General features: G+C 37.3%; 1 protein-coding gene across 40 annotated transcripts in view; it reads left to right on the forward strand.

Annotated features, from left to right (window-relative positions):
* The window catches only part of INPP4B (inositol polyphosphate-4-phosphatase type II B), a 906,112-nt gene that overhangs the window by 816,019 nt on the left and 63,203 nt on the right, over positions 1-26,890 (forward strand). For all 40 annotated transcript variants that reach the window (XM_070047524.1, XM_070047495.1, XM_070047496.1 and 37 more), the window contains one exon: positions 3,802-3,899. In XM_070047524.1, the coding sequence (XP_069903625.1) occupies positions 3,802-3,899 (98 nt within the window). The remainder of the gene's footprint in view (positions 1-3,801; positions 3,900-26,890) is intronic.

A 26,890-nucleotide genomic window follows, 5' to 3' on the forward strand; every position in this document is an offset into this window, starting at 1 on the left:
GTAGAGATATCAGAAAATTTTGCAAACACTTAAAGTTCACAGAACAGAGCGTTAAAATATTTTAGAGAAAGATGTCATTAGTTTGCTGTAAGGCCTCATTGGAAAAATTCCCACACAGGTAGAATTTTGGAGAATTTGATAGTTTTGTATTTAAAATGCTTTCTTGTCCAAAATTTACTCTCTAAATGTCTCCTTCCTTCCTAGGTAACATTTTAAATGTGTCTAAATATATTCCTTATTGTGACTTGTTAAATACATTGTAGGCCGTCACAAATGTCTTTTACTAAATCAAAAATATTACAACTGTTATAACCCTCTTGAATGCCAAAACTGTTCATGACTCCTGTTGCCATCTATTATTTTCAAACTATTTCTCCTCCTTTGCCTCTTATCAAAAGGTATTTCCTGGGCAACTCAGATTTCCATAATTTTAATTTGTCAGTTACAAAGTAGATAACAAAGGTTTATATTACATCTTAGTTTCCAACTGTGGAAATGCTTTTAATCTCTTCTTGCAGTATATATAAATCAGAATATAATTTTATTTTATTGTATAAGAATCTTTCAGTGATAATTAAATGTGTTTGAAATTCAATATCTAAGATTATGTTATATTCCATATATATATTCCATATATACATTCCATCTAATGTTTTAAATGGATGATATTCCTGAACTTAAATTATACACCCTGGGGGAAAAAATCAGCACTCTAAATTGTCTCTCCTTTGTGACATTACAGTATGCAGTGTTTTTGGTTTGAATTAGTAAGTCAAGGCTTGTGAGTATGATCTTGAGAGAGAAATGAGAGTCTTATATTTATAGACTTTTCAAGGACTGGATAGCCCTGCATTTTCAAGGCTTCTTCAGTAGATTAATTTGCATCACTCATGACATTGTGACTATTTTAGTTGTCAGTCAACTACTTAACAGATGTCTCTCTCAAACCCTTCTATCACTCTTACATATTAAAAATGCATTTTGTAGATACCTGTTATCTGTATAAGGCACACAAGACTTTCAGGAAAAACAGCAAAGTAGGGAAAAATACTGAGAGAAGCAGGAAAGCTGAATTTAATTAGCACTCTGTTATCCACCAATTATTGACGAGCAAATCTCTTCCACTGTGCTCTCTGAGCTTCCTTTATATAGTTCTGAATTTTGAACTTTACCAGCTTGCACGTGCATCTTATATGTGCTATGTCCTCAAAGTCTAATATTTTACTACATATCTACACCAAACCAAAACATGTTACAGATATCCATTCTTAAATAAGGAAGTACTAAGTTCTACAACAAAATACCATAGACTAGGTGACTTAAAAGAAAATTTTGTCATAGTTCATGAGGCTGGGAAGTCCAAGATCAAGATTCTACCCAATCTGTTGTTTTTCATTAGTGGGCTTTTCCTGGCTTGCTGGTGAATACTGTTGGTCTCACTGTGTGTTCACACGAACTCTTCCATGTGTTCACAGAGAGAGGGAGGCTCCATTCTGCTAAGGGCATTATTCCTATAGGTTCAGATATCAACTCCCACAACCTCATGTAACCTTAATGACTTCTTCAGAGACTCCTCACTAAACAGAGTCATACCTGGGGTTCAGGCTTTAGCATATATATTTTTGGAGGATACAACATTTTGACCATTATACTAATGCTATTTTTAAAGCATTGGTCAATTGGTCATTCTAGTAAAAAAGTTAGAAAACTTATTCCAGAGCATAAGGAAACTCTCCTATAGCGTTTTCTCCAAGTTCAACTCAGTATAGAAATTGGACATTGACTCTGTACCAGACAGTACTCTGCCAAGCCACAGGGCACAGGAAGAATAGTGACAAGAAGCACAAGATATGATCAGTGTTCTGAATTAATTTACCATCCACTAAGGAGCCACATTAAAAATATTACTCTACAGTTTGAATCCTGCAATAATCACAGATGTAAGGAAGGAAATAGGGCAAGAGAGAAAAAGATTCACGGAAGCCGTTCCCTTCATGGGAATCAGAAAACATGAGGCTTCTTCTGGGCTTTGAGGGATGAATAAGACTCCATCAAACCAATGAAGAAAGTAAGGCATTCTTGTCAGAGGAAGGTTAGCATTTGAAAAGTCCCAGGGCCATTAGATACTGCACTGAAAGTGCTAAGTATAACTACATTCCCACTGGATGTTTTGGAAGCAATTGTGGAGAAGTTAGGTATAAAACTACAGAGACTGGACTTTGCCCTTTCAGGGAGAGGGGAGACAGAGCTGATAATGATGAAATGTGTGTTACATTAATTTTTCCAACATTTTGGGTATTGCACAGTGCAATGGCTGGTACATGGTTGATGTTAAATTTATATTTGTTGGTAAATGAATGGTCTGACCATGCTGTCAAGGATGGACTGGAAGAGAAGAGACTGGAAGCATAGTGCTGGACACTTGGGAGGCTTTGAGAGAGTCCAAACTGGATATGATTAAATACCTAATATTAATGGCAGAGGTATGGTGGATATAATTATCAATGAATAGTGAGTGAGGTGAGGTGATGGAAAATGAGAGACTCCAAAACAGTGTGTAGATTTTGAGCCTGAGAAAATGACAAAGTATTGGGGGCAGGCTTAGAAATATTGTTTAAAAATGAGGTAGTTTCCAGTTTTGTGTTATGTTGCATTTGAAGTGAAGTGAGAAGCTCACATTGAAAATTTCAGCTGACATCTTGAAAGACAGGTTTGGGTGGAGATACAAATTGGAAGCCGTTTTCTCAGAATCCCTTTATAGAGATGGACACGTGCACTGTGAGTTTGAACCTGGGAAGTGCTCGAAGAGAAGACAAGTTCAGTGACACGGAGGCAGAAAGGTTGGTCTGGAAGAAGAGGCAGAAGAGCACGGGTGCAGACGCTGGCCCCTGTGGCATGGGCAGAAGTGAACTACTCTCCAGGAGCGGGGAGTGCTCTTCCTGTGCCTGTACTCGCAGACAGAGTGTGCCAGAGTGCATGCAGCCCAGTGTGCAGTCCTGGTCTTCTGGACTCCTCTGAGAGCTGTCAAGGGTAAAGAGGAAAATTAGGCAGATATAAAGAAAGAGGATTTTTAAAATACATGGAAAAATGCAGCTCCTCAGGAGAAGTACAGGTTAGTTTGGGCAAACTGACATTGGCCGAGTACCAATTATGCACATGCTTGGGGGCCCGTGTTTTACAATTGGTATTTCATTTCTGTTCACTTTTGATGATTGTGAGACTACTTGGGTGTTTCAGAAGTGATTAGTAGAATCACGCCAGTAGACTAGAGCATGCTGAATTCACCATTGTGTAATGTAACTTTAAAAAGTAAGAGCCGGCCGGCACTGCGGCTCAATAGGCTAATCTTCCACCTAGCGGTGCCGGCACACTGGGTTCTAGTCCCGGTCGGGGCGCTGGATTCTGTCCCGGTTGCCCCTCTTCCAGGCCAGCTCTCTGCTGTGGCCCGGGAGTGCAGTGGAGGATGGCCCAAGTACTTGGGCCCTGCACCCACATGGGAGACCAGGAGAAGCACCTGGCTCCTGCCATCGGATCAGCACGGTGTGCCGGCCACAGCACGCTGGCTGTGGCGGCCATTGGAGGGTGAACCAATGGCAAAGGAAGACCTTTCTCTCTGTCTCTCTCTCTCACTGTCCACTCTGCCTGTCAAAACAAAACAAAACAAAACAAAACAAAACAAAACGTAATAACCTGCCTCCAAAAGGAAACTGTTGACATCCATATAAAAAGAAAAATAAGAAGTATTAATAATTCCCGGTGCTATTTTACACCCCATCATTACTTTTCTGTTTCTATTTTTAGATTTGGAGATGTCTCTTTGCAAGAAAATATTAATCAGGAAAATTTTGAACTTCTAAAAGAATATTATAAAACATTTATGGAAAAGATGCCTCCTGATTGTAAGTATGCAAGTTACAGAAGACAACAATACTAATTTCTTGATTATAAATCTTCACTAGAGGTTAGACATAGAGGTCAACAGACTAAAGAAGCATAGGGTGAGGAATTGAGAGTGTTTTGAGTTTATCTGAACTAAACAGACTGATTGCCAAGGTGGCAAGGCTTACACCTGCTTCATTACCTTGATTGCTGTCTTGAATGTTCATGCCAGAACATTAATTTCAGTGCCATTAAAAATGCAAAAAAAGGTAAAACTATGGAACTTATGAATAGAAATCTCAGTTGATTCCAAAAAAATTTTTCTGTAATTCTTAACCATGTAAAAGACTTTCAGAAATATTTAAATCTCCAATTAATAAACTACATCAGGCATAACACACCTGTATAAGGAGAAAATAAAATTGAATTTAAGGGATGCAAGCTAATACTAAGTAATGCAAAATGAGGCAACCAATTTACTGAATATATTTGTTGCAATATTTTGTGCAAGAGAGTTATACACTTTTGCGGGGGCCGGTGCATGGCTCACTTGGCTAATCCTCTGCCTGTGGCACCAGCATCCCATATGGGCACCGGGTTCTGTCCTGGTTGCTCCTCTTCCAGTCCAGCTCTCTGCTGTGGCCCGAGAGGGCAGCAGAGGATGGCCCAAGTGCTTGGGTCCCTGCACCCGCACGGGAGACCAGGAAGAAGCTCCTGGCTCCTGGCTTTGGATTGGTGCAGCGCTAGCCGTAGCAGCCATTTGGGGAGTGAACCAATGGAAGGAAGACATTTCTTTCTGTCTCTCTCTCTCTCACTGTATATAACTCTACCTGTCAAATAAAATAAATATGTTTTACACTTTGGAATTTTTTTTTGCCATTTTTCAGTTCTACAACTCTTTTTCTGACAGTATTAAGCTCAAAACAGTCAAGCCTTCCAAATCAGAGAATCAGGAATGTGTTTAAGTTCATCTATAAATAACATTAATGTTCTGAGATATTGAGATATGCATGATGATAAGAATCTAGTCTTAGTAAAGTAGAAAATATTTCTGTATTTTTAACAAAAATCAGTAATCAAAGTTGATACGTCACCTATTCAGTTAATTTGTTCAGTGGATTATAGTAAATTACTTAATTTGAAATACATTAGGTATCAAAGTGTTTAAATTTTTGTAACCCAATGAATTTTGTAGCAAAATATAATGGCATATGTATGCCCTTGTAGAGACAGACAATTTCAATTGAAGTTTTTATTTTTACCTTATCAAATGGCAAGTGTTATAAAAAATTTCATCTAAGTTGAATAGGTACAGATATTTTTCTTGTCATTATTCTCTAAGCAATACAACAATTGTTTGCATTATATTGTATTGTATATCATAAGATCTAGAGATGATTTGAAGTATATAGGAAGATATGCTTTGATTTATATGCAAATAATATGCCATTTCACATAAGAAATCCATGGATTTTCATATCCACAAGGATCCTGGAAACAATCCCTCATGAATATTAAGGAACTACTGTAATACATATGTGAAATTGATATTTAATAGAGCTATTAATACCTGTTGTGTCTGGATATTGTGTGTGGTGGATTTTTCCCTCCCAGTTTTCTTTGTCTAGTGATATAGCTCTCAGCAAGCTGGTCACCCTGTCATGACTGTTTAGAATCAGGAAATGTTCAGGAGTTCTTCCCTTCGGTACTTACTTGTGATATTCACCTGTTCCTATGACTAACGGGAAATTCCAGTGAACAGGCACTAGTGCTTCTTCCTCTTCTTGCTCTGATCCTCACATTGGGCTTGATGATCTGACACATTTTTAAAAAGATTTTATTTATTTATTTGAGATGTACAGTTACAGACAGTGAGAAGGAGAGATAGAAAGAAAGGCCTTCCAACCCCTGGTTCACTACCCAAATGGCTGCAATTAGCCAGAGCTGAGCTGATCCGGAGCCAGGAGCTTCTACCTCGTCTTCCATGTGGCTGCAGGAGCCCAAACGCTTGGGCCATCTTCTACTGTTTTCCCAGGTCATAGCAGAGAGCTGGTTAGGAAGTGGAGCAGCCGGGACACGAAACAGTGCCCATTGGTGTGGGGAGCAACTGGGAGCAACTCGGACTAGACTAAGTTACTGGAATTAAGACTTATTCTATGCATCTGCTTTCCCACAATATGGCGCTGAGAAGGGAAACAGCTTCTACAGAGCTGCCTCCAGTTCAACCAATAAACTGTGGGACCTGCTCCTGATTGGAGGAGAGCAGCGTACTTGGCGTGTGGGTAGCAGAGTTGGGATTGGTGGAAGAGGACTATAAAGGAGGAGAGAGACGGCATGCACCAGGAACATCTAAGGGGAACATCTATCTGAAGGAACACCTGTGCAGCCCCCGAGAGAGCCGGCCGGCGGTGTGCCGCTCCCCCGCGGAAGTGGGGAAAGTGGCCAGGGGGAACCGCCCTTCGACGGAGGTGGAAGGGTCGGTAGCCAACCCGGGAAGAACCAGCAGCAAACCCGAGGAGGGCCGAGCAGACGAAAGAACAGCGCAGGGTCCTGTGTCGTTCCTCCACGAAGACGGGGAGCGACAATTGGGATGCCTGTGCTGCAGGTGGAGAATTAACCTGTGCCAGAGCGCTGGCCCCAACATAGTTTTTAAGTCCCTTTCTATGACCACCTAAAGCATTAAGGCATTTACATTTCACATTATCAATAAAATAGAGAATTTCTATAAATCTGGCACAAGCTACTTGATGTTTCAGAGTCAGTTAGTAAAAGGTGCAGATAAAGCGCTTCTTTCTCATTTGAGGGAGGTGGGACTGTCAACTTAGAACATCCAAACTCTCTGTTATCTTTTGCGCTTTATTCAAAACCAAGGAGAAAGGTATTTCCATATAGGCCTATTGGAATTCCAGCACTGTGCACTCCTCTTTTAGCACTGCAAGGGAGTGGAGTCTAGCACTGTGAGTTAAGAAAGAATGATATTCAGGGCTTTGTGAGAGGTTCCAAATGCTTTCTAGAATGTTTGACATCTTTGTGAGAATTGCATGCAAAAATACTTTTTTTGAAAAGAATCTTAGTTTTGTGATAAGTGGCACATTTTCATATATAGAAGCCTGGAAACGTCACATTCTTTTTAGCAGGCGTTAGTGGAGCTGAAACAGTGCTGATCCCTGTGGATGATGTAAGATTAATAGCGTACGGTCTATGGGCCTACAAGCTGGCAGTTTAATAATTTAATATAGTCAATAAGTAATCTACATTAATTCTAAGCTTCTTTCCAGAATCACGCTTGCTATTTTTGAGTGTTGATCCTATTTCTAAATAATTTAAGGTTTTTTTTTTTTTTATTGTTGGTGGTATTCAGTAAGTCTCACTTTCTCCTTGATGATTTCCTAAAGTCATTGTGTGCTCATTCATTGTCACACATTTCATTTTTACATTAAGAAAAACAAAACAGACTATGCATTCTTTCCATTTGTAAAATTACTAAAATAAGAACCTAATATTATAGATAATTTAGTATAGAGAAATTATTTGAATATTTTATGTAGCCCTCATAGAGAATAAAAGCATATAAGAACATTATAGGAAGAAAATAATCCTAAGTAGAAGACAAGGATGGTTAAGAAACCCACAAAAATGGAGAAATTATTTGATACAAAAGAAAATAACATAATTCAGAGGAAGATGAGCAAGAACATAAAATCTATTAATGAAAGAAGAATGAAGATTAAAGGCAAGCTATTGGATTTAGTCGGTTATGAATCATTAATGGCATTTGATAGACAAGTTTTAATAAGAAATCATGGGATGAAAATACATTACAGGGATGTAAGGAGAGACCATGTGTTGGGTAGGTAAACACTGAGAGTGAAAACTACCCGCTTAGGACAGTTGGCTGTAACACCTGAAGAATTCCAGAAATCATAGAGAACTCTTGAGGATTGATGTCCTGTGTACAAAACATTTTGAAAGGGTTTGAAGTCTAATTTAGGATTGGTCTTCAGAGCCCTGCTTGTCCACCTTTGTCTGTCTGCTCTTCAGAGTCTTTTTTGTTGTTGTTGTTGTTTTTAACTTTTATTTAGTAAATATAAATTTCCAAAGTACAGTTTATGGATTACAATGGCTTTCCACCCCCATAACTTCCCTCCCACTCGCACCCCTCCCATCTCCCGCTCCCTCTCCCATTCCATTCACATCAAGATTCATTTTCAATTATCTTTATATACAGAAGATCAGTTCAGTATATATTAAGTAAAGATTTCATCAGTTTGCACCTACACAGAAACACAAAGTGTAAAATACTGTTTCAGTTCTAATTATAGCATTATTTCACATTGGCCAACACATTAAGGACAGAGATCCCACATGAGGAGTAAGTACACAGTGACTCCTGTTGTTGATTTAACAAATCACCCGAGGCTCTTGTCATGAGTTGCCAAGGCTATGGAAGACTTTTGAGTTCACCAACTTCGATCTTAATCAGACAGGGTCATAGTCAAAGTGGAAGTTCTCTCCTCCCTTCAGAGAAAGGTACCTCCTTCTTTGATTGCCCCGTTCTTTCCATTCCAGAGTCTTTTTGATAGCTTAGAGGAATAAACCTTGAAAAAAAAAAAAGATCATATTCACACCCACTTTTAACTTTAAAAATAAGATCAATCATCATTTTCTCTGATATCTTCTTAATCCTTTTGTCATAATTAATATCCAGTTCTTAAAAATAAAATGTGTGAAAGCCAGGCATGCATGGTAAGAATTCTGTTTAGTTTACTGAACTAACATTTGATTAATGGAGTGAAATTTATTTAAAGCTGAAGTATTTTATGTCACTGGCATTTACATTTTCATGTTTCTATATTTTTTGTGTTTCATATTTCAATTTTTCTTAACTGTCATTTAAAAATAGATCAAAGGAACAAAGTTGGTTAAAATCAGGAAAATTATTAAAAAATTAAAACTCAATGTAAAATTTATAAAAAAATAACAGGACTTCAGAGGGATAAGTAAACCTAAAAATGAGAGGATTTTCAAGAACCAGATGAAAAAGAGCAGCCAGGACTCAAACCAGTACCCATATGGGATGCCATTTCTGTTGGCGGCTGCTTAACCAACTACACTACCACTCTGGCCCCTGCTCTTCTTCTTGATCCACCTCCCCGTTAATGCACCTAGAATAGCTGTAGCAGGTGGCCTACTTGCTTTGGCCCCTGTCATTCCTGTGGGAGACCTGGATAGACTTCTTGATTCCTGGCTTTGGTCAGGCCAGCCACAGCCATTGTGGCCATTTGAGGGGTAAAACACTGGATGGAAAATCTCTGTCTCACCTCCTCTCTGTCACTCTGCCTTTAAAATAAAGCTGAAATTAAAAAATAAGCAAACAATGAAAGTTAAGGATACTTATAAGGATATTTCCTTCAGTAACTGATTATTCTAGGAACTCTGCCACAAACCACAAAGTTTGTGGTAGAATCAATACTAAATCCACGCATTATGTGTTGCTGCAGAGAGGGGTGGTGCTCCATAAACAGAAAGGGTGCATCTGAATACCAGTCCACTCACTGCTTTCCATAAAATCGGGGTTAACGTGGGTTGATACGTGCCTCACTGCTGTGTGTTGCTTCGGTGTTACAGTGCTCTCTGTCCTTTGAAGCTGCCACATCTGGAGCCAGGTTCTCCAGACCTCAACAGGCTCTGGAAATGATCTGAATCTGTAAAATGAGGAAATATTACAGTGAGACAAATATATCCAACAACATGAACAAACACATGTACAGACACACACACCCCTTAACCACATATAAGATTGTCAACCAATCTGTGTGTTTCTGATTCCCAAAGAGGCTTTCTGATACAGACTAAACAATTTCTGAGTTCCAAAATAAATTTCTAAGTTATCAACTTTTCCTCACTATGTGGTAATAATTGATTTCCTGTACACAAATTACATTTATATCAAGAGATCCTTTCTGATTGTAGGGGAGCCTTCCAATACTCAGAACAATGACCTAAGAGGGTACTGTTTTACTCTGTCAACTAAGGTCATGATGTATATTACAAAAAGGCAGTTAGTTTCCACCCCCTCAGTTCTTTTTTTTAAATTTTATTTAACTTACCCAAGTTTCATATCTTTCCTTTATACCATTTTAGGAACATAGTGGGACTTTGCCCCCAACCTCCCTCCCACCCACACTCCAACCCTTCGTCCCCCTACCTCTCAGAATCCAACTCTTAATTTTATTTTAAAGATTTTTTAGATTTATTTTTTATTTATTTGAAAGAGCTACAGAAAGAGGAAGAAAGAGTGAGAGAGGTCTTCCATCTGCGGCCACAATGGTGAAAGCTGATTTGAAGCCAGGAGCTGGGAGCTTCTTTGGGAATCTCCCATGCAAGTGCAGGGGCCTAAGCACTTGGGCCATCTTCTGCAGCCATGAACTTTTCTGTTTATACAAAGGCTATTGATTTTTACATGTTGATTTTTATATCCTGCCACTTTATCAAACTCTTATGAGTTCCAGTAGTCTCTCAATGGAGTTTTTTTGATCTGCCATAAAAAGGATCATGTCATCTGAAAATAGGGATAGTTTGATTTCCTCCTATCTAATTTGTATTCCTTGGGTTTGTTTTTCTTGCCTAATGGCTTTGGCTAAAACTTCTAGTACTATATTAAATAGCAGTGATGAGCATCATTGGTTCCAGATCTTAGAAGGAATGTTTCAGCTTTTCCCCTTTCAGTAGAATACTGTCCATGGGTTTGTTATAGATTGCCTTGATTGTTTTGAGGAATATTCCTTCTATACACAATTTGCTTAAGATCTGCATCATGAAAGGTTATTGTATTTTATAAAATGCTTTATCTAAATCTGGTTTATCTAAATATGGTTTTTGTTTTTCAGTTTGTTAATGTGATGTATCACATTGATTGGTTTGCAAATATTGAACAATCCCTGCATACCAGGGATAAATTCCACTTGGTCTGTGAATTATCTTTCTGATGTGTTGTTGGATTCTATTGACTAATATTTTGTTGAAGATATTTGCATCTATGTTCATCAGGGATATTGGTCTATAGTTAGTTCTCTTTCTCTGTTGCATCTTTTCCTGGCATAGGAATTAAGGTGATGCAAGCTTCAGTTGTTTTGAATTGTTTGAGAAGAATTGGAATTAGTTTTTCTTTAAGTCTGGTAGAATTCAGCAGAGAAGCCATCTGGCCTTGGACTTTCCTTTGTTGGGAGGGTCTTTATTATTTTTTTTTCTTTTTTCTTTTTAACTTTTATTTAGTGAATATAAATTTCCAAAGTACAGCTTATGGATTACAATGGCTTGCCCCCCATAACATCCCTCCCACCCGCAACCCTCCCCTTTCCCACTCCTTCTCCCCTTCCATTCACATCAAGATTCATTTTCGTTTCTCTTTTTATACAGAAGATCAGTTTAGCATACATTAAATAAAGATTTCAACAGTTTGCTCCCACACAGAAACATAAAGTGAAAAATACTGTTTGAGTACTAGTTATAGCATTAAATCTCATTGTACAGCACACTAAGGACAAAGATCCTACATGAGGAGTAAGTGCACAGTGACTCCTGTTGTTGACTTAACAAATTGACACTCTTGTTTATGGCATCAGTAATCACCCTAGACTCTTGTCATGAGCTGCCAAGGCTATGGAAGCCCCCTGAGTTCACCGACTCTGATCATATTTAGACAAGGCCATGGTCAAAGTGGAAGTTCTCTTCTCCCTTCAGAGAAAGGTACCTCCTTCTTTGATGACCCATTCTTTCCACTGGGACCTCACTCACGGAGATCTTTCATTTAGGTAGGGTCTTTATTATTGATTCAGTTTCCGTCTTGGTTATTAGTCTGTGTTGGTTTTCTATGTCTTCATGACTCAATTTTGGTAGACTGTATGCATCCAGGAATCTATCCATTTCTTTTAGGTCTCTCATTTTGTTTGCATACAGATCTTTGTAGTAATTCCTGATGGTTCTTTTTATTTCTGTGATTTTTGTTGTTACATTTCCTATTTCATTTCTGAATTTATTGATTCAGATCTTCTTTTTGTGGTTAGTTGCTCCAGTGGTATATCAATTTTGTTTATTATTTTCAAAAAACCAGCTCTTCATTTGAATGATGTTTTTTGTTTCAATTTTGTTTATTTCTCTCTAATTTTTATTTCTTTCCTCTATTAATTTTGGGTTTGGTTTGTTGTTTTTCTAGGTCCTTGAGCTGCACTGATAGCTCATTTATTTGGTATCTTTTGAATTTCTTCATGATTGCACTGATTGCTATAAACTTCCCTCTTAACACTACTTTTGCTGTATCCCATAAGTTTTGATATGATGCATTGTCATCTTCATTTGTTTCCAGTAATATTTTTATTTCTCTTTTGATTTCCACCGCCTCATTTCTTTTTTCTGTTTCACTTTCATAATCCATAAATGTTACAAATTAAGCTGGGGTTATGAAGCTACCCATGAGAATAGTGGTATCTAGTAGCCCAGGTCCTAATGGGTTCTGTGGGTCAGAGTTAGTGTTACCAGAGGACAAGTCTAGGGCTGCTCCTCTGGACCTAGATTCTTGATGATGACTGTCCAGAATAAGCTGAAACAATGGTCTAAGCTGTTGGGAATGTAAGCCAGATCCATGGTGAAAACTCATCCATTTCCACAGACCTATAACAAGCAAAGAACTGTGGAGAAAACTTCGCAGGCATCATCTTTCTCCTATTCTCTTATTTCACTCTGACTCCTCATTGTCCAAACTTAATTGTAATTCAGACAATGGCAAGTTGCCTAGGAAATGAGGTTTCTGGTGATAAAGTGCAGAATGGGGACAGGTACAAATATAAGAATAAATTAACAGTTTGCCAATGCAATCTCTGCCTTTGCTACTTAGCACCATTCCTTACTTTATATCCATACAAATAAATTCATATCTAGATATGGAGAATCATTATTTTGTATTTTAACTGTCCTCCAGGTGATTCTGTTGCACTGTAAAATTTGAGAACTACTGGTTTAGCCTTGTTAAGATGTTACAGAGTTAGCTATTAAAGTAAAATTTATATTTTTACATTTTATTCATTCCTTGACACATGAATGCAAAGTAATATAAAATTCCCAGAATATAAAAGCTGTTTATCTTTTACTTACTTGATGTTGAACCAATATTTATAGTTGACTGACCTAAATTAAATGCATGAAGCAACTCAGTTGTAATGATTCTGTTCAATGTGAGATTACCTTGACTTATTATGTCAAGATAAGTTAATATGTCTATTTCCTAAGCACAAACAATAATTTGAATATTACATATTTGGGGGGAATATTTTTAACAAACTGGAGATATTAGTGAACATATGAATATCTTTCCAGTAGAAAGTGCAATTTAAGTTATAGCTTGATCAATTTACTGATAATTTCTAGTTTATAGACATTTCAACTTTGATACAATATAGACATCCAAATACGCAAATGGAATATTCAGTTGTTAGCAAAATGATCTGCTTACATTATTTCAAATATATGTATATTTGAAAACACAGATTATGGGGTAGGGGATTTTTCACGTATTACACATATGTTTGGCTTTGCATACACATTCAAAAATGTTTAAGAGGGATGGACAGTATAGGAGGAAATTATATTATACAGGGACAACCTCAGAATTGAAAACATCCCAAATGAGCAGATGAAAGTGTATTTTGTATTTTGAAGATTACTAATTGTTTCCAGTTTTTCTTTACTTGTTTTTCTCTTAAATTCACTCCAGCCAGCTTTTCATCCACACAGCTTCACTGAAATTGTTTTTGTCAGGATTTCAACATTGTTAAACCCAGTGCTCCATTTTCTGCTTTCATCTTATTTGATCTAGCAAGTAGATTTGACATGATGAGATGTTTCCAGTTTCATCAATTGGCTTCCAGACCACCGGGTTTCTGGGATTGCTCCTATTCTATGGCTGCTTCTTACCAATCCCTGTCATTATCTTTCTGAAGTCTGATTTGTGAGAGCATCCTAGCATTCAGACCAGGGACATATATTCTGCTCCCTAGCTGAGCATAACTTCATTTCTTTAAATACCACCTATTGATCATTGATCTCCATTTCCACATTATCAGTCTATCTATCTCTCTTCTTTAAATCTCTATGTCCCAATCAATACCTCAAACTTGTTTCCTGATATACTTAAAAACTTCCTCTTCCTAAAATCTTCCTCATCTAAGTTTATATCAAGTCCAACTTTTTAATTGATTTGGGGGAAAAATGAAGCTGCTATGATTCTTCCCTCTCCTTCAACCCTAACCCACTTCAAGTACGTTAGAAAATCTCAGTGGGTCTGCTTTCAAATTATGTACACTAGTTCTCACCACCTGTCTCAACACCCTGTGCTGCCTGCCCTTCTCATTTCTCTTCCAGGTTATCAAAATAGCTTCCTCCCAGTCTTTTTGTTTACTTCATCACTGCTCATCCAGTCTAATCTTATCACAGCACCCGGTGTGACTATTTTAAATCAAAGTCTAGTCATGTGTCTCCTTAAACACTTTCAACTGCCACTACTCTTCAATATTTTTCAGAGTAAAAACCAGAATTATTACAGTGACTCCTAAGATTCCAAATAATCTGACAACCTACAGAGTTTTTGCCCCCATCATCTGGTCTTTTTTTTTTTTTTATCACATATGTACTCTGCTCCACACTGACCTTTTTCTCATTTTTAGGGCTTTTAAAATGTGCATTAAGTGCTTGCTATTTGTTAAATGCCATATTCTCAGGCCTTTCTTGAAAACCCTCCCTAAAATTGCATCTTCCCACACCCCTGTCCAATTTTCTCTTTGTTTTTCTCTATACAATCTATCATCATCTATTGCGGAATATGTCATTTACCTGATTCCACAATGCTTCCTCAGCAGAATGTAAGCTAGAGGAGGACAGAAACCCTTGTCCATGCATAGCTATTTTATAATATAAATTTCCACAAACTTTTAAAAGACCCCTTATATGACTGGATTTCAAAGATTTTTTTGTATTAAAACAAGCATTTTTATTCCATTTCCACAAACTTTATGATATATCCTTAGGTGTGTTGATTTTAATTCAAGATATGAAAAAAATTCTGACATGTAGTTTCTATACATAAATATTTGTTGAATATGTGAATCAATATGATATATTGATTGTTTTAAAGAATTAGAGAACAAAGAAATATATTGGACGTTGGAAATAATCTAACAGATTCTGTCAAGAAACAATATTTCTGTTAATAATTGTTGCATGATAAAAGGCTTCTCTAGTATTTTTATGTAAATCATTTTGGAATTCATATTATCACATTGAAAGATCTGAAAAGACTTACAGCATGATTGGCAAAATTTTCCTATGAAAGGCCATATGGTTTTCAGCCCATATGATCTGAACTCTGACATTGTCATACAATATGAGCCAAAGATGATATGTTTACTGTGGACATGGCTGAGTTCTAATGAAATTATGTCTTATAAAACAAAATATAGAAAGAGCTTCATAAATAATGACTGTGGGGGCCGACGCCGTGGCTAACTTGGGTAATCCTCCACCTGTGTCGCCAGCATCTTATATGGGTGCTGGGTTCTAGTCCTGGTTGCTCCTCTTCCAGGCCAGCTCTCTGCTGTGGCATGGGAGGGCAGTGGAGGATGGCCCAAGTGCTTGGGTGCCTGCACCTGCGTGGGAAACCAGGAAGAAGCACCTGGTTCCTGGCTTCGGGTCGGCATAGCTCCAGCCATAACAGCCCTTTGCGGGGTCAAACAACGGAAGGAAGACCTTTCTCTCTGTCTCTCTCTCTCTCACTCTCTATATCTGTCAAAAAAATTAATAAATACTGACTGTGTTTAGTCTGCCAGATGTAGTTTACAGATCCTAGTCCATAGTAACTAAATCTACTTAATTTTATTTAAAATAGTTTTTTCTGTGCATTGTGGACTACAAAAAATACTTAAATAAAAATCCAGTAGCATTTTGCTAAATGAGCACTCCTCAGTGTAAATTTTAGACATACTGATATAATCCAACACTATCATTTGCTATGAGGGATTTAGGGTTCAGGATAGATTTTGCTAAGTTAATAGACTCCGCTAATGGGAAAACAGGGACCACATTCCATGTGTGATGACTCCCAGTTGAGTTCTTTTCATTTTTATATGGTTGTTCTACCATAGCTATATAGGAGCTTCTGACTTGAATTTAAAATTACATTTTTAAAATTTGAATATTTCTAACACTATATTTTATTTTTTGCTTATAATTTTACATACTTTCAAATTTGTTTTCAGCTCATTGTAGAAGAAATATTGATGTTTTACATTTTAGAGATTTTAATGCTCTTGATATTGGCAAAAACTGAAAGATTTTATTTTTATCTGTTATATCTTGAAACGCTCTAAAGGAAAGCACTTTTGAAAGGAAAAGTGAAACAAATTAATGGTCAATTTTAATTTTCTCAATGTACTTAAAACCTCAGACATAAAACGTTAGTGTCCTTTAAGCTGTAGACTGAATCAAAGCACAGAACATGGACACCATAGGCCACCAACTTCTACTTGTACGTGTATACAGATGGCCACTTGCCTGGCCAACTAGGTGCTAATCTCTGTAATTTCTACATTACTTGGTGATCTTCACATAATTAGATCAATCAGATCTCCTGGTCAGCTCTATTCTTCTGTTGCATGTGTAGGCACAAACTTAGATTTCTAGCCTTCCATTCACACATGCATTTTTCTTCATTCTTTCCTTTCTACTGGAGCTCTCCCCTCTTTACAAGTCTAACGTTTTAAATTCCAAAAGCCACCACTCTTGGAAGATTGACTTGTCTCCCTGTATATCAGTCTAGTAAGTCAGCACACATGACAGAAAATTAAAAGACATGAATTTAGTTGAAAGCTTACTGGTGAGTCACTTGATGTTTTGACTGCTTATATTTCAGTGCCAGCCAAATGAAAATAATTAATGCATATATACCTTGTACTTCAAAGTGCTTTCTACTGTTATCCAACCACAAGAAAAAAGTTAATATTTTGCTGTCAATTTCTTTGACAAAAAGGTGTCACACTACACTTATGAATCTTAAAGAGATGGATAAGGTACAAATTGTGGTGCACTTTGAGTTTCTCAAGAGAGTTATGCTTTTCCTGTGTGCAAATATGGCAACTTACTGATCCAATTAAACTTAATTATAAAGTTCTTTCTGTAGTTTGAACCAACCTGCTCCTCTCCTCGTTTCAATAGCCTCTTTTTCCTCCTGTGTATAATCTTTCAAATCAATATTCTATGAATTTTTATGCAATCACTAATTCCCTGATACTCTTTCTTAAATGCATTTTTCCTTTTCAAATAATCCTATAGTGAGCTTTGAAATCATCGCCATTAAGTTCCTTGTTCCCACAATGAGAAGTAAGGTGGATGGCAAAAATGTTAGAATTCATCATTCCTTTTGGAAATAAATACTGAATTTGACTTAAATTAATATAGGGGAGTCTTATGACTAAGTTTCATCATAATATATACACTGAAAAGGCCAAGAAACTAAGTTGACTAAAAATCAGTTCCAACCTTTAATTAAGCATCCCAGAAGAGATGACTAACAACTTATTATTATACATTTCTTAGTGTTCTTTCCCAGCTCTAATTGACTCAGCTATTTAGTACATCATTCTCTTAAGAATTCACTTTTTCCTTACCATTCTCCTCTTCCTCAAACCACAATGTGATGCCTCTTGTTCTAGCCCAACTTTCCTTCTTCCTCTATTTCTTCATTCACCCAATTCTGATGAGAAATCTCCTGATTAAATAGACCTCTCCTTGAAAGTAAGATAAGGGGAGAAATTTAAGACTCAAAGATTAAGTTATTGGGAAATGCAGTTTTATTGCCATTTATAAACTGTAAATATGTAAATATCTAAGTTATCAAACTAGAGGCTACTTCAAGTCAGCACAGGAGCCAAATGCATGGCTTTGTAGCCTTATTACTTCTTTGCATTTTATTTTGGAGCCTTATAATTCACCCTTATTTCCATGGTACTCTTCTATTTCACTTCATTTCTGCCTTTTCCATTACTTCAGGAGTCATTTATTTTGTTCTATGTACAAAGAAATACTGACATTCTCAGTCTTACTTGCCTCTAGTTGCCAAGTAGGAAAGCCAGAGACCATGACTATTGGAAAGAGGTCCAGTGTTCTCAGCCATCTCCCATTTTCATTGGCTAGGACTGTAGTAGATGGAAATCAACTCCTTCTTTGTTATCAGAAAACATAAAGGCATAGGAAAGGTGAGGCCCTTATTTTTGGAGGACTTTGTTAAGTATCTGCACCTTTTTGTTAGGCTGCTCTTTGACCTTGGTGTATTTCAAGGGCTGGGCAGCCAGGCTCGACTCTTTTGTTTTTCTTTTCTAAATTTTTTAATTAATATAAATAGAGCAGATTATATACATTCCATAGGTAGTTTTAATAAGAAAATCACACTTCCCCCCTCCCTCTCCTCTCTTCACAAGTTTTTAAAAAGACATAATTTTAATCCACTCTATATTCACAGGCTTAAGTCAGTACTAGTCACAATATTCAACAAGTAAATAGTAGCGAGACCATCTTTCTACAGGAGTATAAACAAGGGATAAAAATGACAATTATATCCAAAGTGACCATTTCATTCCTATACATTTTTGTATTATATATTAACTTCCACCAGAGAAAATATATGACAATTTTCTTTTTGATACTGACTGATTTCACTAAGCATAATAGTTTCTCCTGGCATCAATTTAGTTGTAAAAAACAGGACTTCATTCATTTTTATGGAAGAGTAGTACACCATAATGTATATATACTACATTTTCTTGAGCCAGTCTTCAGTTGATGGATATCTGGGTTGGTTCCATAACTTATCTATTGAGAATTGAGCCGCCATATACATTGGAGTATAAATAACTCCTTCATATACTGTTTTGATTTAATTTGGGTAAATTCCCAGGGATAGGATGGCTGGGCTATATGGTAAATCTACTTTAAGATCTTTGAAGAATCTCAATATTGTCTTCCATGAAGGCTTTATTGGTTTATATTCCCACCAACAGTGCAGTAGTGTACTTTCCCCCCACATCTTTGCCAGCATTTATTGTTTGTTGATTTCTGTATGAGAACCATACTAACTTGGGTGAGGTGAAACCTCATTGTGGTTTTGATTTGCATTTCCCTGATGGCTAGTGAACCTGCACATTTTTTCTTGTGTCTGTTGGCCATTTCTATTTCATCCTTTGATAATTGCCTGTTCAAGTCCTTTGCCCATTTTTAACTGGATTGTTTGTTTTCTTGTTGACCTGCTTGAGCTCTTTAAATATTTTGGACATCAATTCTTTATCAGTTGCGTAGTTTGCAAGTATTTTCTCCCATTCTGTTGGTTGCCTCTTCACTTTGTTGAGTGTTTCCATTTCAGTGCAGAAGCTTCTTAGTTTGATGTAATCAATTTGTATGTTTTTGTTTTGATTGCCTTTGATTTGGGGGACTTTCCAAGAAGTATTTGCCTATGCCAATATCTGCCACAATTTCTCTGATGTTTTCCTCTAGTAATTTGATACTGTTTGTAGATTTAGATCCTTGGCCCATTTTTAATTGATTTTTGTATAAGGGGTAAGGCAGGGGTCTTTTTTCATACTTCTGCATGTAAATATCCAATTTTACCAGCACAAGTATTTGAAGATACAGTCATTTCTCCAGGGATAGATTTTAGCTCATTTGTCAAAGAATAGTTGGTTGTAGATATGTGGATTAATTTCTGGGGTTTATATACAGTTTCATTTGTCTACTGATTTTGTGTCATTACCAGGCTATTTTAATAATAGCTGCACTATGGTAGGGCTTGAAGTTTGGTGTTGTGATTCCTCTGGCTTTGTTTTTTTTTTTTTTTTTTAAATTCCTCATACAAATTTTGTGTTTTGCTTCTTGTTGCTTTTCTAGGTCCCTGAGCTACAATGATAGCTCTATTTGATGTCTTTCCAATTTCTTGATGTAGGAACTAATTGGTAGAAACTTCCCTCTTAAGACTGATGCTAGCCGGCGCCGTGGCTCACTAGGCTAATCCTTCGCCTTGCAGCACTGGCACACCAGGTTCTAGTCCCGGTTGGGGAGCCAGATTCTGTCCCGGTTGCCCCTCTTCCAGACCAGCTCTCTGCTGTGGCCAGGGAGTGCAGTGGAGGATGGCCAAGTACTTGGGCCCTGCACCCCATGGGAGACCAGGATAAGTACCTGGCTCCTGTCATCAGATCAGCGTGGTGCACTGGCCGCAGCGCACCAGCCATGGAGGCTATTGGAGGGTGAACCAACAGAAAAGGAAGACCTTTCTCTCTGTCTCTCTCATTGTCCACTCTGCCTGTCAAAAAAAAAAAAAAAAAAAAGACACTGCTTTTGCTATATCCCATAAAGTTTTTTATGTTGTATTGCCATCTTCATTTGATTCCAGGAATGTTTTCATTTCCCTTTTAATTTCATCTATGATCCACTGTTCATTCAAGAATATGTTATTCAGTTCAAGGTGTTTGCATATTTTCTAGTGTTTTTTTAAGTTATTAATTCCCAGCTTCATTCCATTGTGGTCAGAAAAGGTACATGGTATGTTTTCTGTTGATCTGTTCATTGATGAAAGTGAGTTGTTGAAGTCCCCAATTTTTATTGTATTGAAATCTATGCATTACTTTAGATCTATTGTTTTAAATAGCCAGGTGCCCTGGCCTTGGGTGCAAATGCATTTATGATTATCACATCTTCCTGTTTAATTGATCCCTTAATCATTACATAATGCCCTTCTTTATCTCTTTTAACAGTTTTCTCTTGAAATCTATTTTGTCTAATATTAGGATGATTACATCTGCTCATTTTGCTTTTTTTGTGAGCATGACATACCTTTTTCTTCCTTTCATTTTCAATGTGCGTGCATCTTTGTTGATGAGGGGTGTTTCTTATAGGCAATAGATACCTGGGTCTTGGTTTTTAATTGATTCGGCCACTCTATATTTTTAATTGGAGAATTGTGCCATTTACATTCAAGGTTATTATTCATAAGTAATGATTTGGTCCTAACATTTTTCCATAAATATTCCTATTTTTTTCTTTGAATTTCCTTTGTAATTTTACTAGAAAATTTTCTGCCTTCACATTCTTTCATAATGATGACTGTCATTCTCTTTTTCTGTGTGTATCACATCCTTAAGCATCATTTGTAAGACTGAACAAGGCTGGGCAGTTTCTGTTTGTTTTGGAAGGCCTTTATTTCAACTTCATTTATGAATGAAAGTGCTTTACAGAATACAGTATTCTGGGTTGACATTTTCTTTTAGGGCTTGGACTCTGTTTTTCCATTTTCTCCTATCCTCTAGGGTTTCTGAAGAGAAATCAACTGTTCATCTACTTGAGGATCCTCTGAAGGTAATCTGATGTCTCCCTTGTGAACATTTTAGAATATTTTTTCTTTTTGTTGTACTGTTGAAAATTTGACTATATTGTATCATAGTAAAGAATTTTTCTGGTCATTTTAAGCAGGAGTTCTATACTCTTCCTCTACTTGAATGTTCCTTTCTTTTTCCTAATTAGGGAAAGTTTCTCCTATTATTTCAATGAGTAGGCCTTCTAATTCATTCTCTTTTTCCATGCCTTCAGAAACTCCTACTACATCTTTGGTTGTCTGATAGTTTTTTTCTAATCTCTTCTTTTGTCTGAGCTATTTCCAAGGATTTGTCTCTATCTTGGATGTTATTTCTTCTGACTCACCAAGTCTTTTTTCGAAGCTTTCCATTGTATTTTCTATTTTACATACTGAATTATTCATTTCTAATATCTTAATTTGATTTTTCTTCATTATCTCTATCCTAGCAAAAATTTCAATCCATATTATTTGTGGATTCCTTTATCTCAAAAATTTGTTTCTGTGTGTTTTTGAGTAATGTTATGATCATTCTTTCGAATTGATTTTCTAGCATTTCATTTATATCATCATCTTTACATTCTAATATTGAAATCAAGTTGTGTTCATTTTGGGGAGTCATATTGTCTTCCTTGTTCTTGCTTCTTATATTTCTATGTTAATTTTTAAGCATTTGTGGAAACAACTGTTGATTTTTTCTTCTGATGGCTTTTATCTTTTAAAAAATATTTATTTGTTTATTTATGTATTTATTTATTTGAAAGATTTACAGACAGAGGGAGAGACAAAGTGGGAGATCTTCTATCCGTGGGTTCCATCCCCAAATGGTTTCAACAGCCAGATCTGGGCCTGTTTAAAGCCAGGAGCCTGGAAATTTTGCAAGGTCTCCCATGGGAGAGTAGGGGCCCAAGCAATTAAGCTATCCTTCACTGTTTTCCCAGGTACATTAGCAGAGAGCTGGATATGAATTGGAGCAGCCAGGATTAGAGCAGGCACCCATAAGGGATGCTGGCACCACAGGCAGTAGTTTAACCCACTCTACCACTACACTAGCCCCTGACATTTATCTTTGAACTATGCCTCAGTGGCTTCATGGAGTGTCTGCTCCTTCAGTGGATATCTTGTTGATGTAGAATTTTCACTGCCAAACTATTCTACAACTCAACTCTGGGAATGCAGTTCCTCTGCTTTTCTTTTTTGTCTTCCCCTAGACAAAACCAACATGTCTTTTCCCTATTCAACCATCTTGGAATCCTCTTGCCATGGAAATTGCTTGCTTTTTCACAGGGTGAGGAGTTAAGTCACTGGAATCACCTCAAAAGCTGCCTTTTGGATCTGAATCAGCTTTGAGTAATCCATTCTTACCCTTCCAATCTTACCCTATTCTTTATACTTTTGCAGGTAAAGTGTGCTCTCAGTGGGCCTTTCCTTGCTACTCCCACTGTTAGGGGAAAATGCAGCTGGCTTGGGGAAAATGAAAGTGATCATCTGCCTTTGTTCAGTACTAACCAGAATGGACCATAAAAGCATTGTTCTTTATGTGGAAACTTTTTCATGTTTAGAAGTACACACCTTCTACATTGTTTTTGTAATTGTTCTCCTTACTTATTTTTAGGTAACAAACACTACTAAATTTACTGATATACAAGGGGGTGGACATTTTGTGTAGTGATTAAGAAGCTGCTTCAGAAGCTGCATCCCATATCATAGGACCTGAGTTTGAACGGCCCAGGCCTGGTATTTGCAGGCATTTGGAGAATGAACCAGCAAATGGGGTCTCTCACTCTTTTCTGTCTCTCTGCCTTTCAAATAATAAAATAAGCAAAGGAAATAAAGTCAGAATCATTTTATTTATCTTAACAGATTCTGTGGGTTAGATACTCAGAGAGGGGGATGGTTTCTTTCTTCCCTGTGCCATCTGTGACCTCAGATAGAATGCAGAAGGACTGAAGGTCACTTGAGTGACTGGAAGCTGTGGTCATCTGGAGCTTTCTGCATTCTCATTCTGGTGCTCCTGCTAACTTGCCTCAAAGTATATGCTGAGCCTTTACACAGAATGCTCCATGTAGCTTGGGCTTCTTTCTGCACATTATCTGGGTTTCTAGAGGGATACTATCAAAAGATGGAATGCAGACAGCTAAGTTTCAATGTAATCATCAGACAGAACCTGTATACTCATTGATGACCTTGTCTAAGTGGTCACAAAGCATCACTTCTGCTATTCTCTGTTATTCATGACAACCAAAAGCCCACGAGAGTCAAATTAATAATACAGACTCCACCTCATAGTAGAAGGAGTGTTGAAGAATGTGCGCCCTATTTTTACACTATCATTGTAGGCATAATTGATTCACTGATCTCCATTAATTCTCTCTTGTGCTCACTGAAAATCAACAGTCCACATTTGCAACATGGCTGTTCCATATTAAGCATGAAAACATAGCCATTTATACAATAAAATTCTTTGAGTTCTAAGTGATAAAATGCCAAGTAAACTGGATTGAACAATAAAGAAAATTTATTAATTAACTGAAAATTCCAGCAAGGGAAGTAAGCTAAAGAGAGGGTTGGTTTAGTTATTCTGCAGTATAAAAAGATACTTGTCAAGGGCAAGTGTTTGGCATAGTTATTAGGCTACAACTTGTGACACTTATATTTTATATTACAGCATCCAGGTAAGAGTCCTGGCTCCATTTCCATTCCAGAGTCCTACTAATGCACACCGTAAGAGGCAGCAGGTGATGGCTCAAATAGTTGAGTGCCTGCCACCCACATGGGAGACCTGCATTGAATTTCTGGCTCCCATCTTATGTCTAGTCCAGTCCTGACTTTTGTAGGCATTTAGAGGGTGAACCAGCATATGGAAGATCTCTCTGTATCTCTGTTTAAATCTCTCTGTCTCTCTGTCCTTCAAGTAAATAAAATTAATTTGTTTTTAAAAATATACTTTTTCCACTATTTTATCATTTTGATGCTCTTGACATAATGACTTTATCCTGAATATGGTCCCTTCTTGTTAAGATGGCTATCAGGAACTAGCCCCATGCACAACAAGAGGGGAAAAGAGTGCTTTGCATCCCTCTCCATAAGCTTTATTGGACCACAGCAGTGAATGTCACTTTTATTCCCTGAAAACAATTGCTGAAGTCAGAGCTATGTTCTGACTAGCCTAGATGATACCTATCCCTGAACTAGTCTTGATTTCAAAAGTTAGGGACTACATCCATTTTAAGAACTGGGATGTGACCAGTCCCATGTAAATTTTGTGTCTGCTCTTCTAATTTCTATTTCATAGTGGAATACTCTGGCAGCATCAAGTCATAGGGTCATGAGAGAATGAAGCTACTGACTTGACACCATCAGTATTACTATTCAATCAACTGAGAGGTCATGATCTCATTCCTGTTTACTTGTCAGCAACCTATTTTTAATTTAGGTCAGTGTCACAGTCAGGACTCTTGTATTAAGAAAACCCATTTGACAAAACAAATAGAAAATATCTTTGATAAAAGGAGGTACAATCAATACCTGGAGAAAGGATAGTTTCTTCAACAAATGGTATTGGAAAAACTGAATCTCCACATATATAAGAATGAACCTAGACTCCTACCTTACACTTTACACAAAAATCTACTCAAAATGGCTCAAGGACCCAAATCTATGACCGTATACCATCAAATTACTACAGAACATTTGGGAAACTGTAAGATATTGGCATAAGCAAAGACTTCTTGGAAAAGAAAAAAAAATAAGAGAAAATAGAGGAATTTCAACTTAACTAGTGTGTTCCTTCAAGGAACGATGGGATCACAGGCCTTTATTTTGTGATTGTGGTGTGTGTGTGTGTGTGTGGACATGCATGTGTGTGATCTAAGTGTTTGCCACTTTGGTTAAGTTGTGCCTGTTGCCTTAGAAAGTAGGCTCCCTCCCATCTGAGATTATGAGGACTTTTTTTCCCTATGTACATTGCATTTTTTGTACAATATATTTAGTTACCACAATTCAGGGAAAACACATTTGTTTTTTTGGGAATAGCTTATTTCCTTAAGCATAATGATATCCATGTGCATCCATTTTGTTGTGAAAGACAGGATTGCATTCCTTTTTATAGCTGAGTAGTATTCCTTCATGTAAATATACTACAATTTCGTTATCCAGTCATCAGTTGATCAACATCTGGATTGATTCCATATCTTAGCTATTGTTAATTGAGCTACTGTATACATGGGGATGAAGATAACTTTTTTCATATGTTGATTTCATTTCCTCTGCATAAATTCCCAGGAGTGAAATGGCTGGTCCACATGGTAGATTTATTTTCAGATTTCTAAGGAATCACCATACTGTCTTCCAAAATGGTGGTTCTCGTTTACATTCCCACCAGTTGTCTATTAGGGTACCTTTCCTCCCACATCCTCACCAGCATTTTCTTTTTAATTTTTAGATAATAGCCAACTGCATAGCAAAGGAAACACTCAACAGAGAGACAACTGAAAAAAAATGGGAGAAAATATTTGCAAATTGTACATCTGATAAAGAATTCATATTTAAGATATATAAGGAGCTAATGAAACTCAACAGCAACAAAATAAGAAATCCAATTAAGAAATGGGCTAAGGATTTAACAGGTGTTTTTTAAAGGATGGAATATAGATAGCCAACAGACATATGAAAAGATGCTCAGGATCACTAGCTATTAGCGAAATGTGAACTCTGTTATAAGAACTATTAATATACCCTCTGTCTTTTCAGAATTGGCACAGTATTTGATAATATTGGCTCTTCTGCTAAGGCTTTTATTAATTGTTTTCCACTACAAATCAATGAAGCTTGATAGGGTTATATTGAGGAAATATGGACAAAGGGCTAAGCAACTCACCCAAGACCACATTTCATAGCAGGGGTATAACTGACATTAGAAATCACTTTCTCAGCATCTTCAATCAGTGCTTTTTTTTTTTTTTTGAAGAGAATTACAAAAGTTTCAAACAAAAAAGAACAAATTATAAATAACAAATACTTGAGAATCCACTCCCACTGTCTAGCCTCAAATGTTTTTTTTATTTAAAAAAATTTTTTTTATTTGACAGGTAGAGTTATAGACAGAGAGAGAGACAGAGAGAAAGGTCTTCCTTCCATTGGTTCACTCCCCTAATGGTCTCTATGGCCGGCGCTGTGCCAATCCGAAGCCAGGAGCCAGGTGCTTCCTCCCGGTATCCTATGTGGGTGCAAGGACCCAAGCACTTGGGCCATCCTCTGCTGCCCTCCCAGGCCACAGCAGAGAGCTGAACTGGAATAGAAGCAACCAGGACAGAATCTGGCACCCCAACCGGGACTACAACCCCGGGGTGCCGGCGCTGCAGGCAGAGGATTAGCCAAGTGAGCCACGGCGCTGTCCATAGCCTCAAATGTTTTGGAATATATCCATATTTATTTGGAATGAAAGTCCCTTTTGTTACCTGTTGCTCTGGATTCGTCCTGAGAGAAGGAACATGGTGGGGGCAAGAGGCGTGGAGTCACCACACAGACCTCAGGATCCAGGTGAAAGCAGGCCAGAGGGGAGCAGTCTGC

This window comes from Oryctolagus cuniculus, chromosome 8 (genome assembly GCF_964237555.1).
Source record: "Oryctolagus cuniculus chromosome 8, mOryCun1.1, whole genome shotgun sequence".
NCBI classification, from domain to species: domain Eukaryota; kingdom Metazoa; phylum Chordata; class Mammalia; order Lagomorpha; family Leporidae; genus Oryctolagus; species Oryctolagus cuniculus.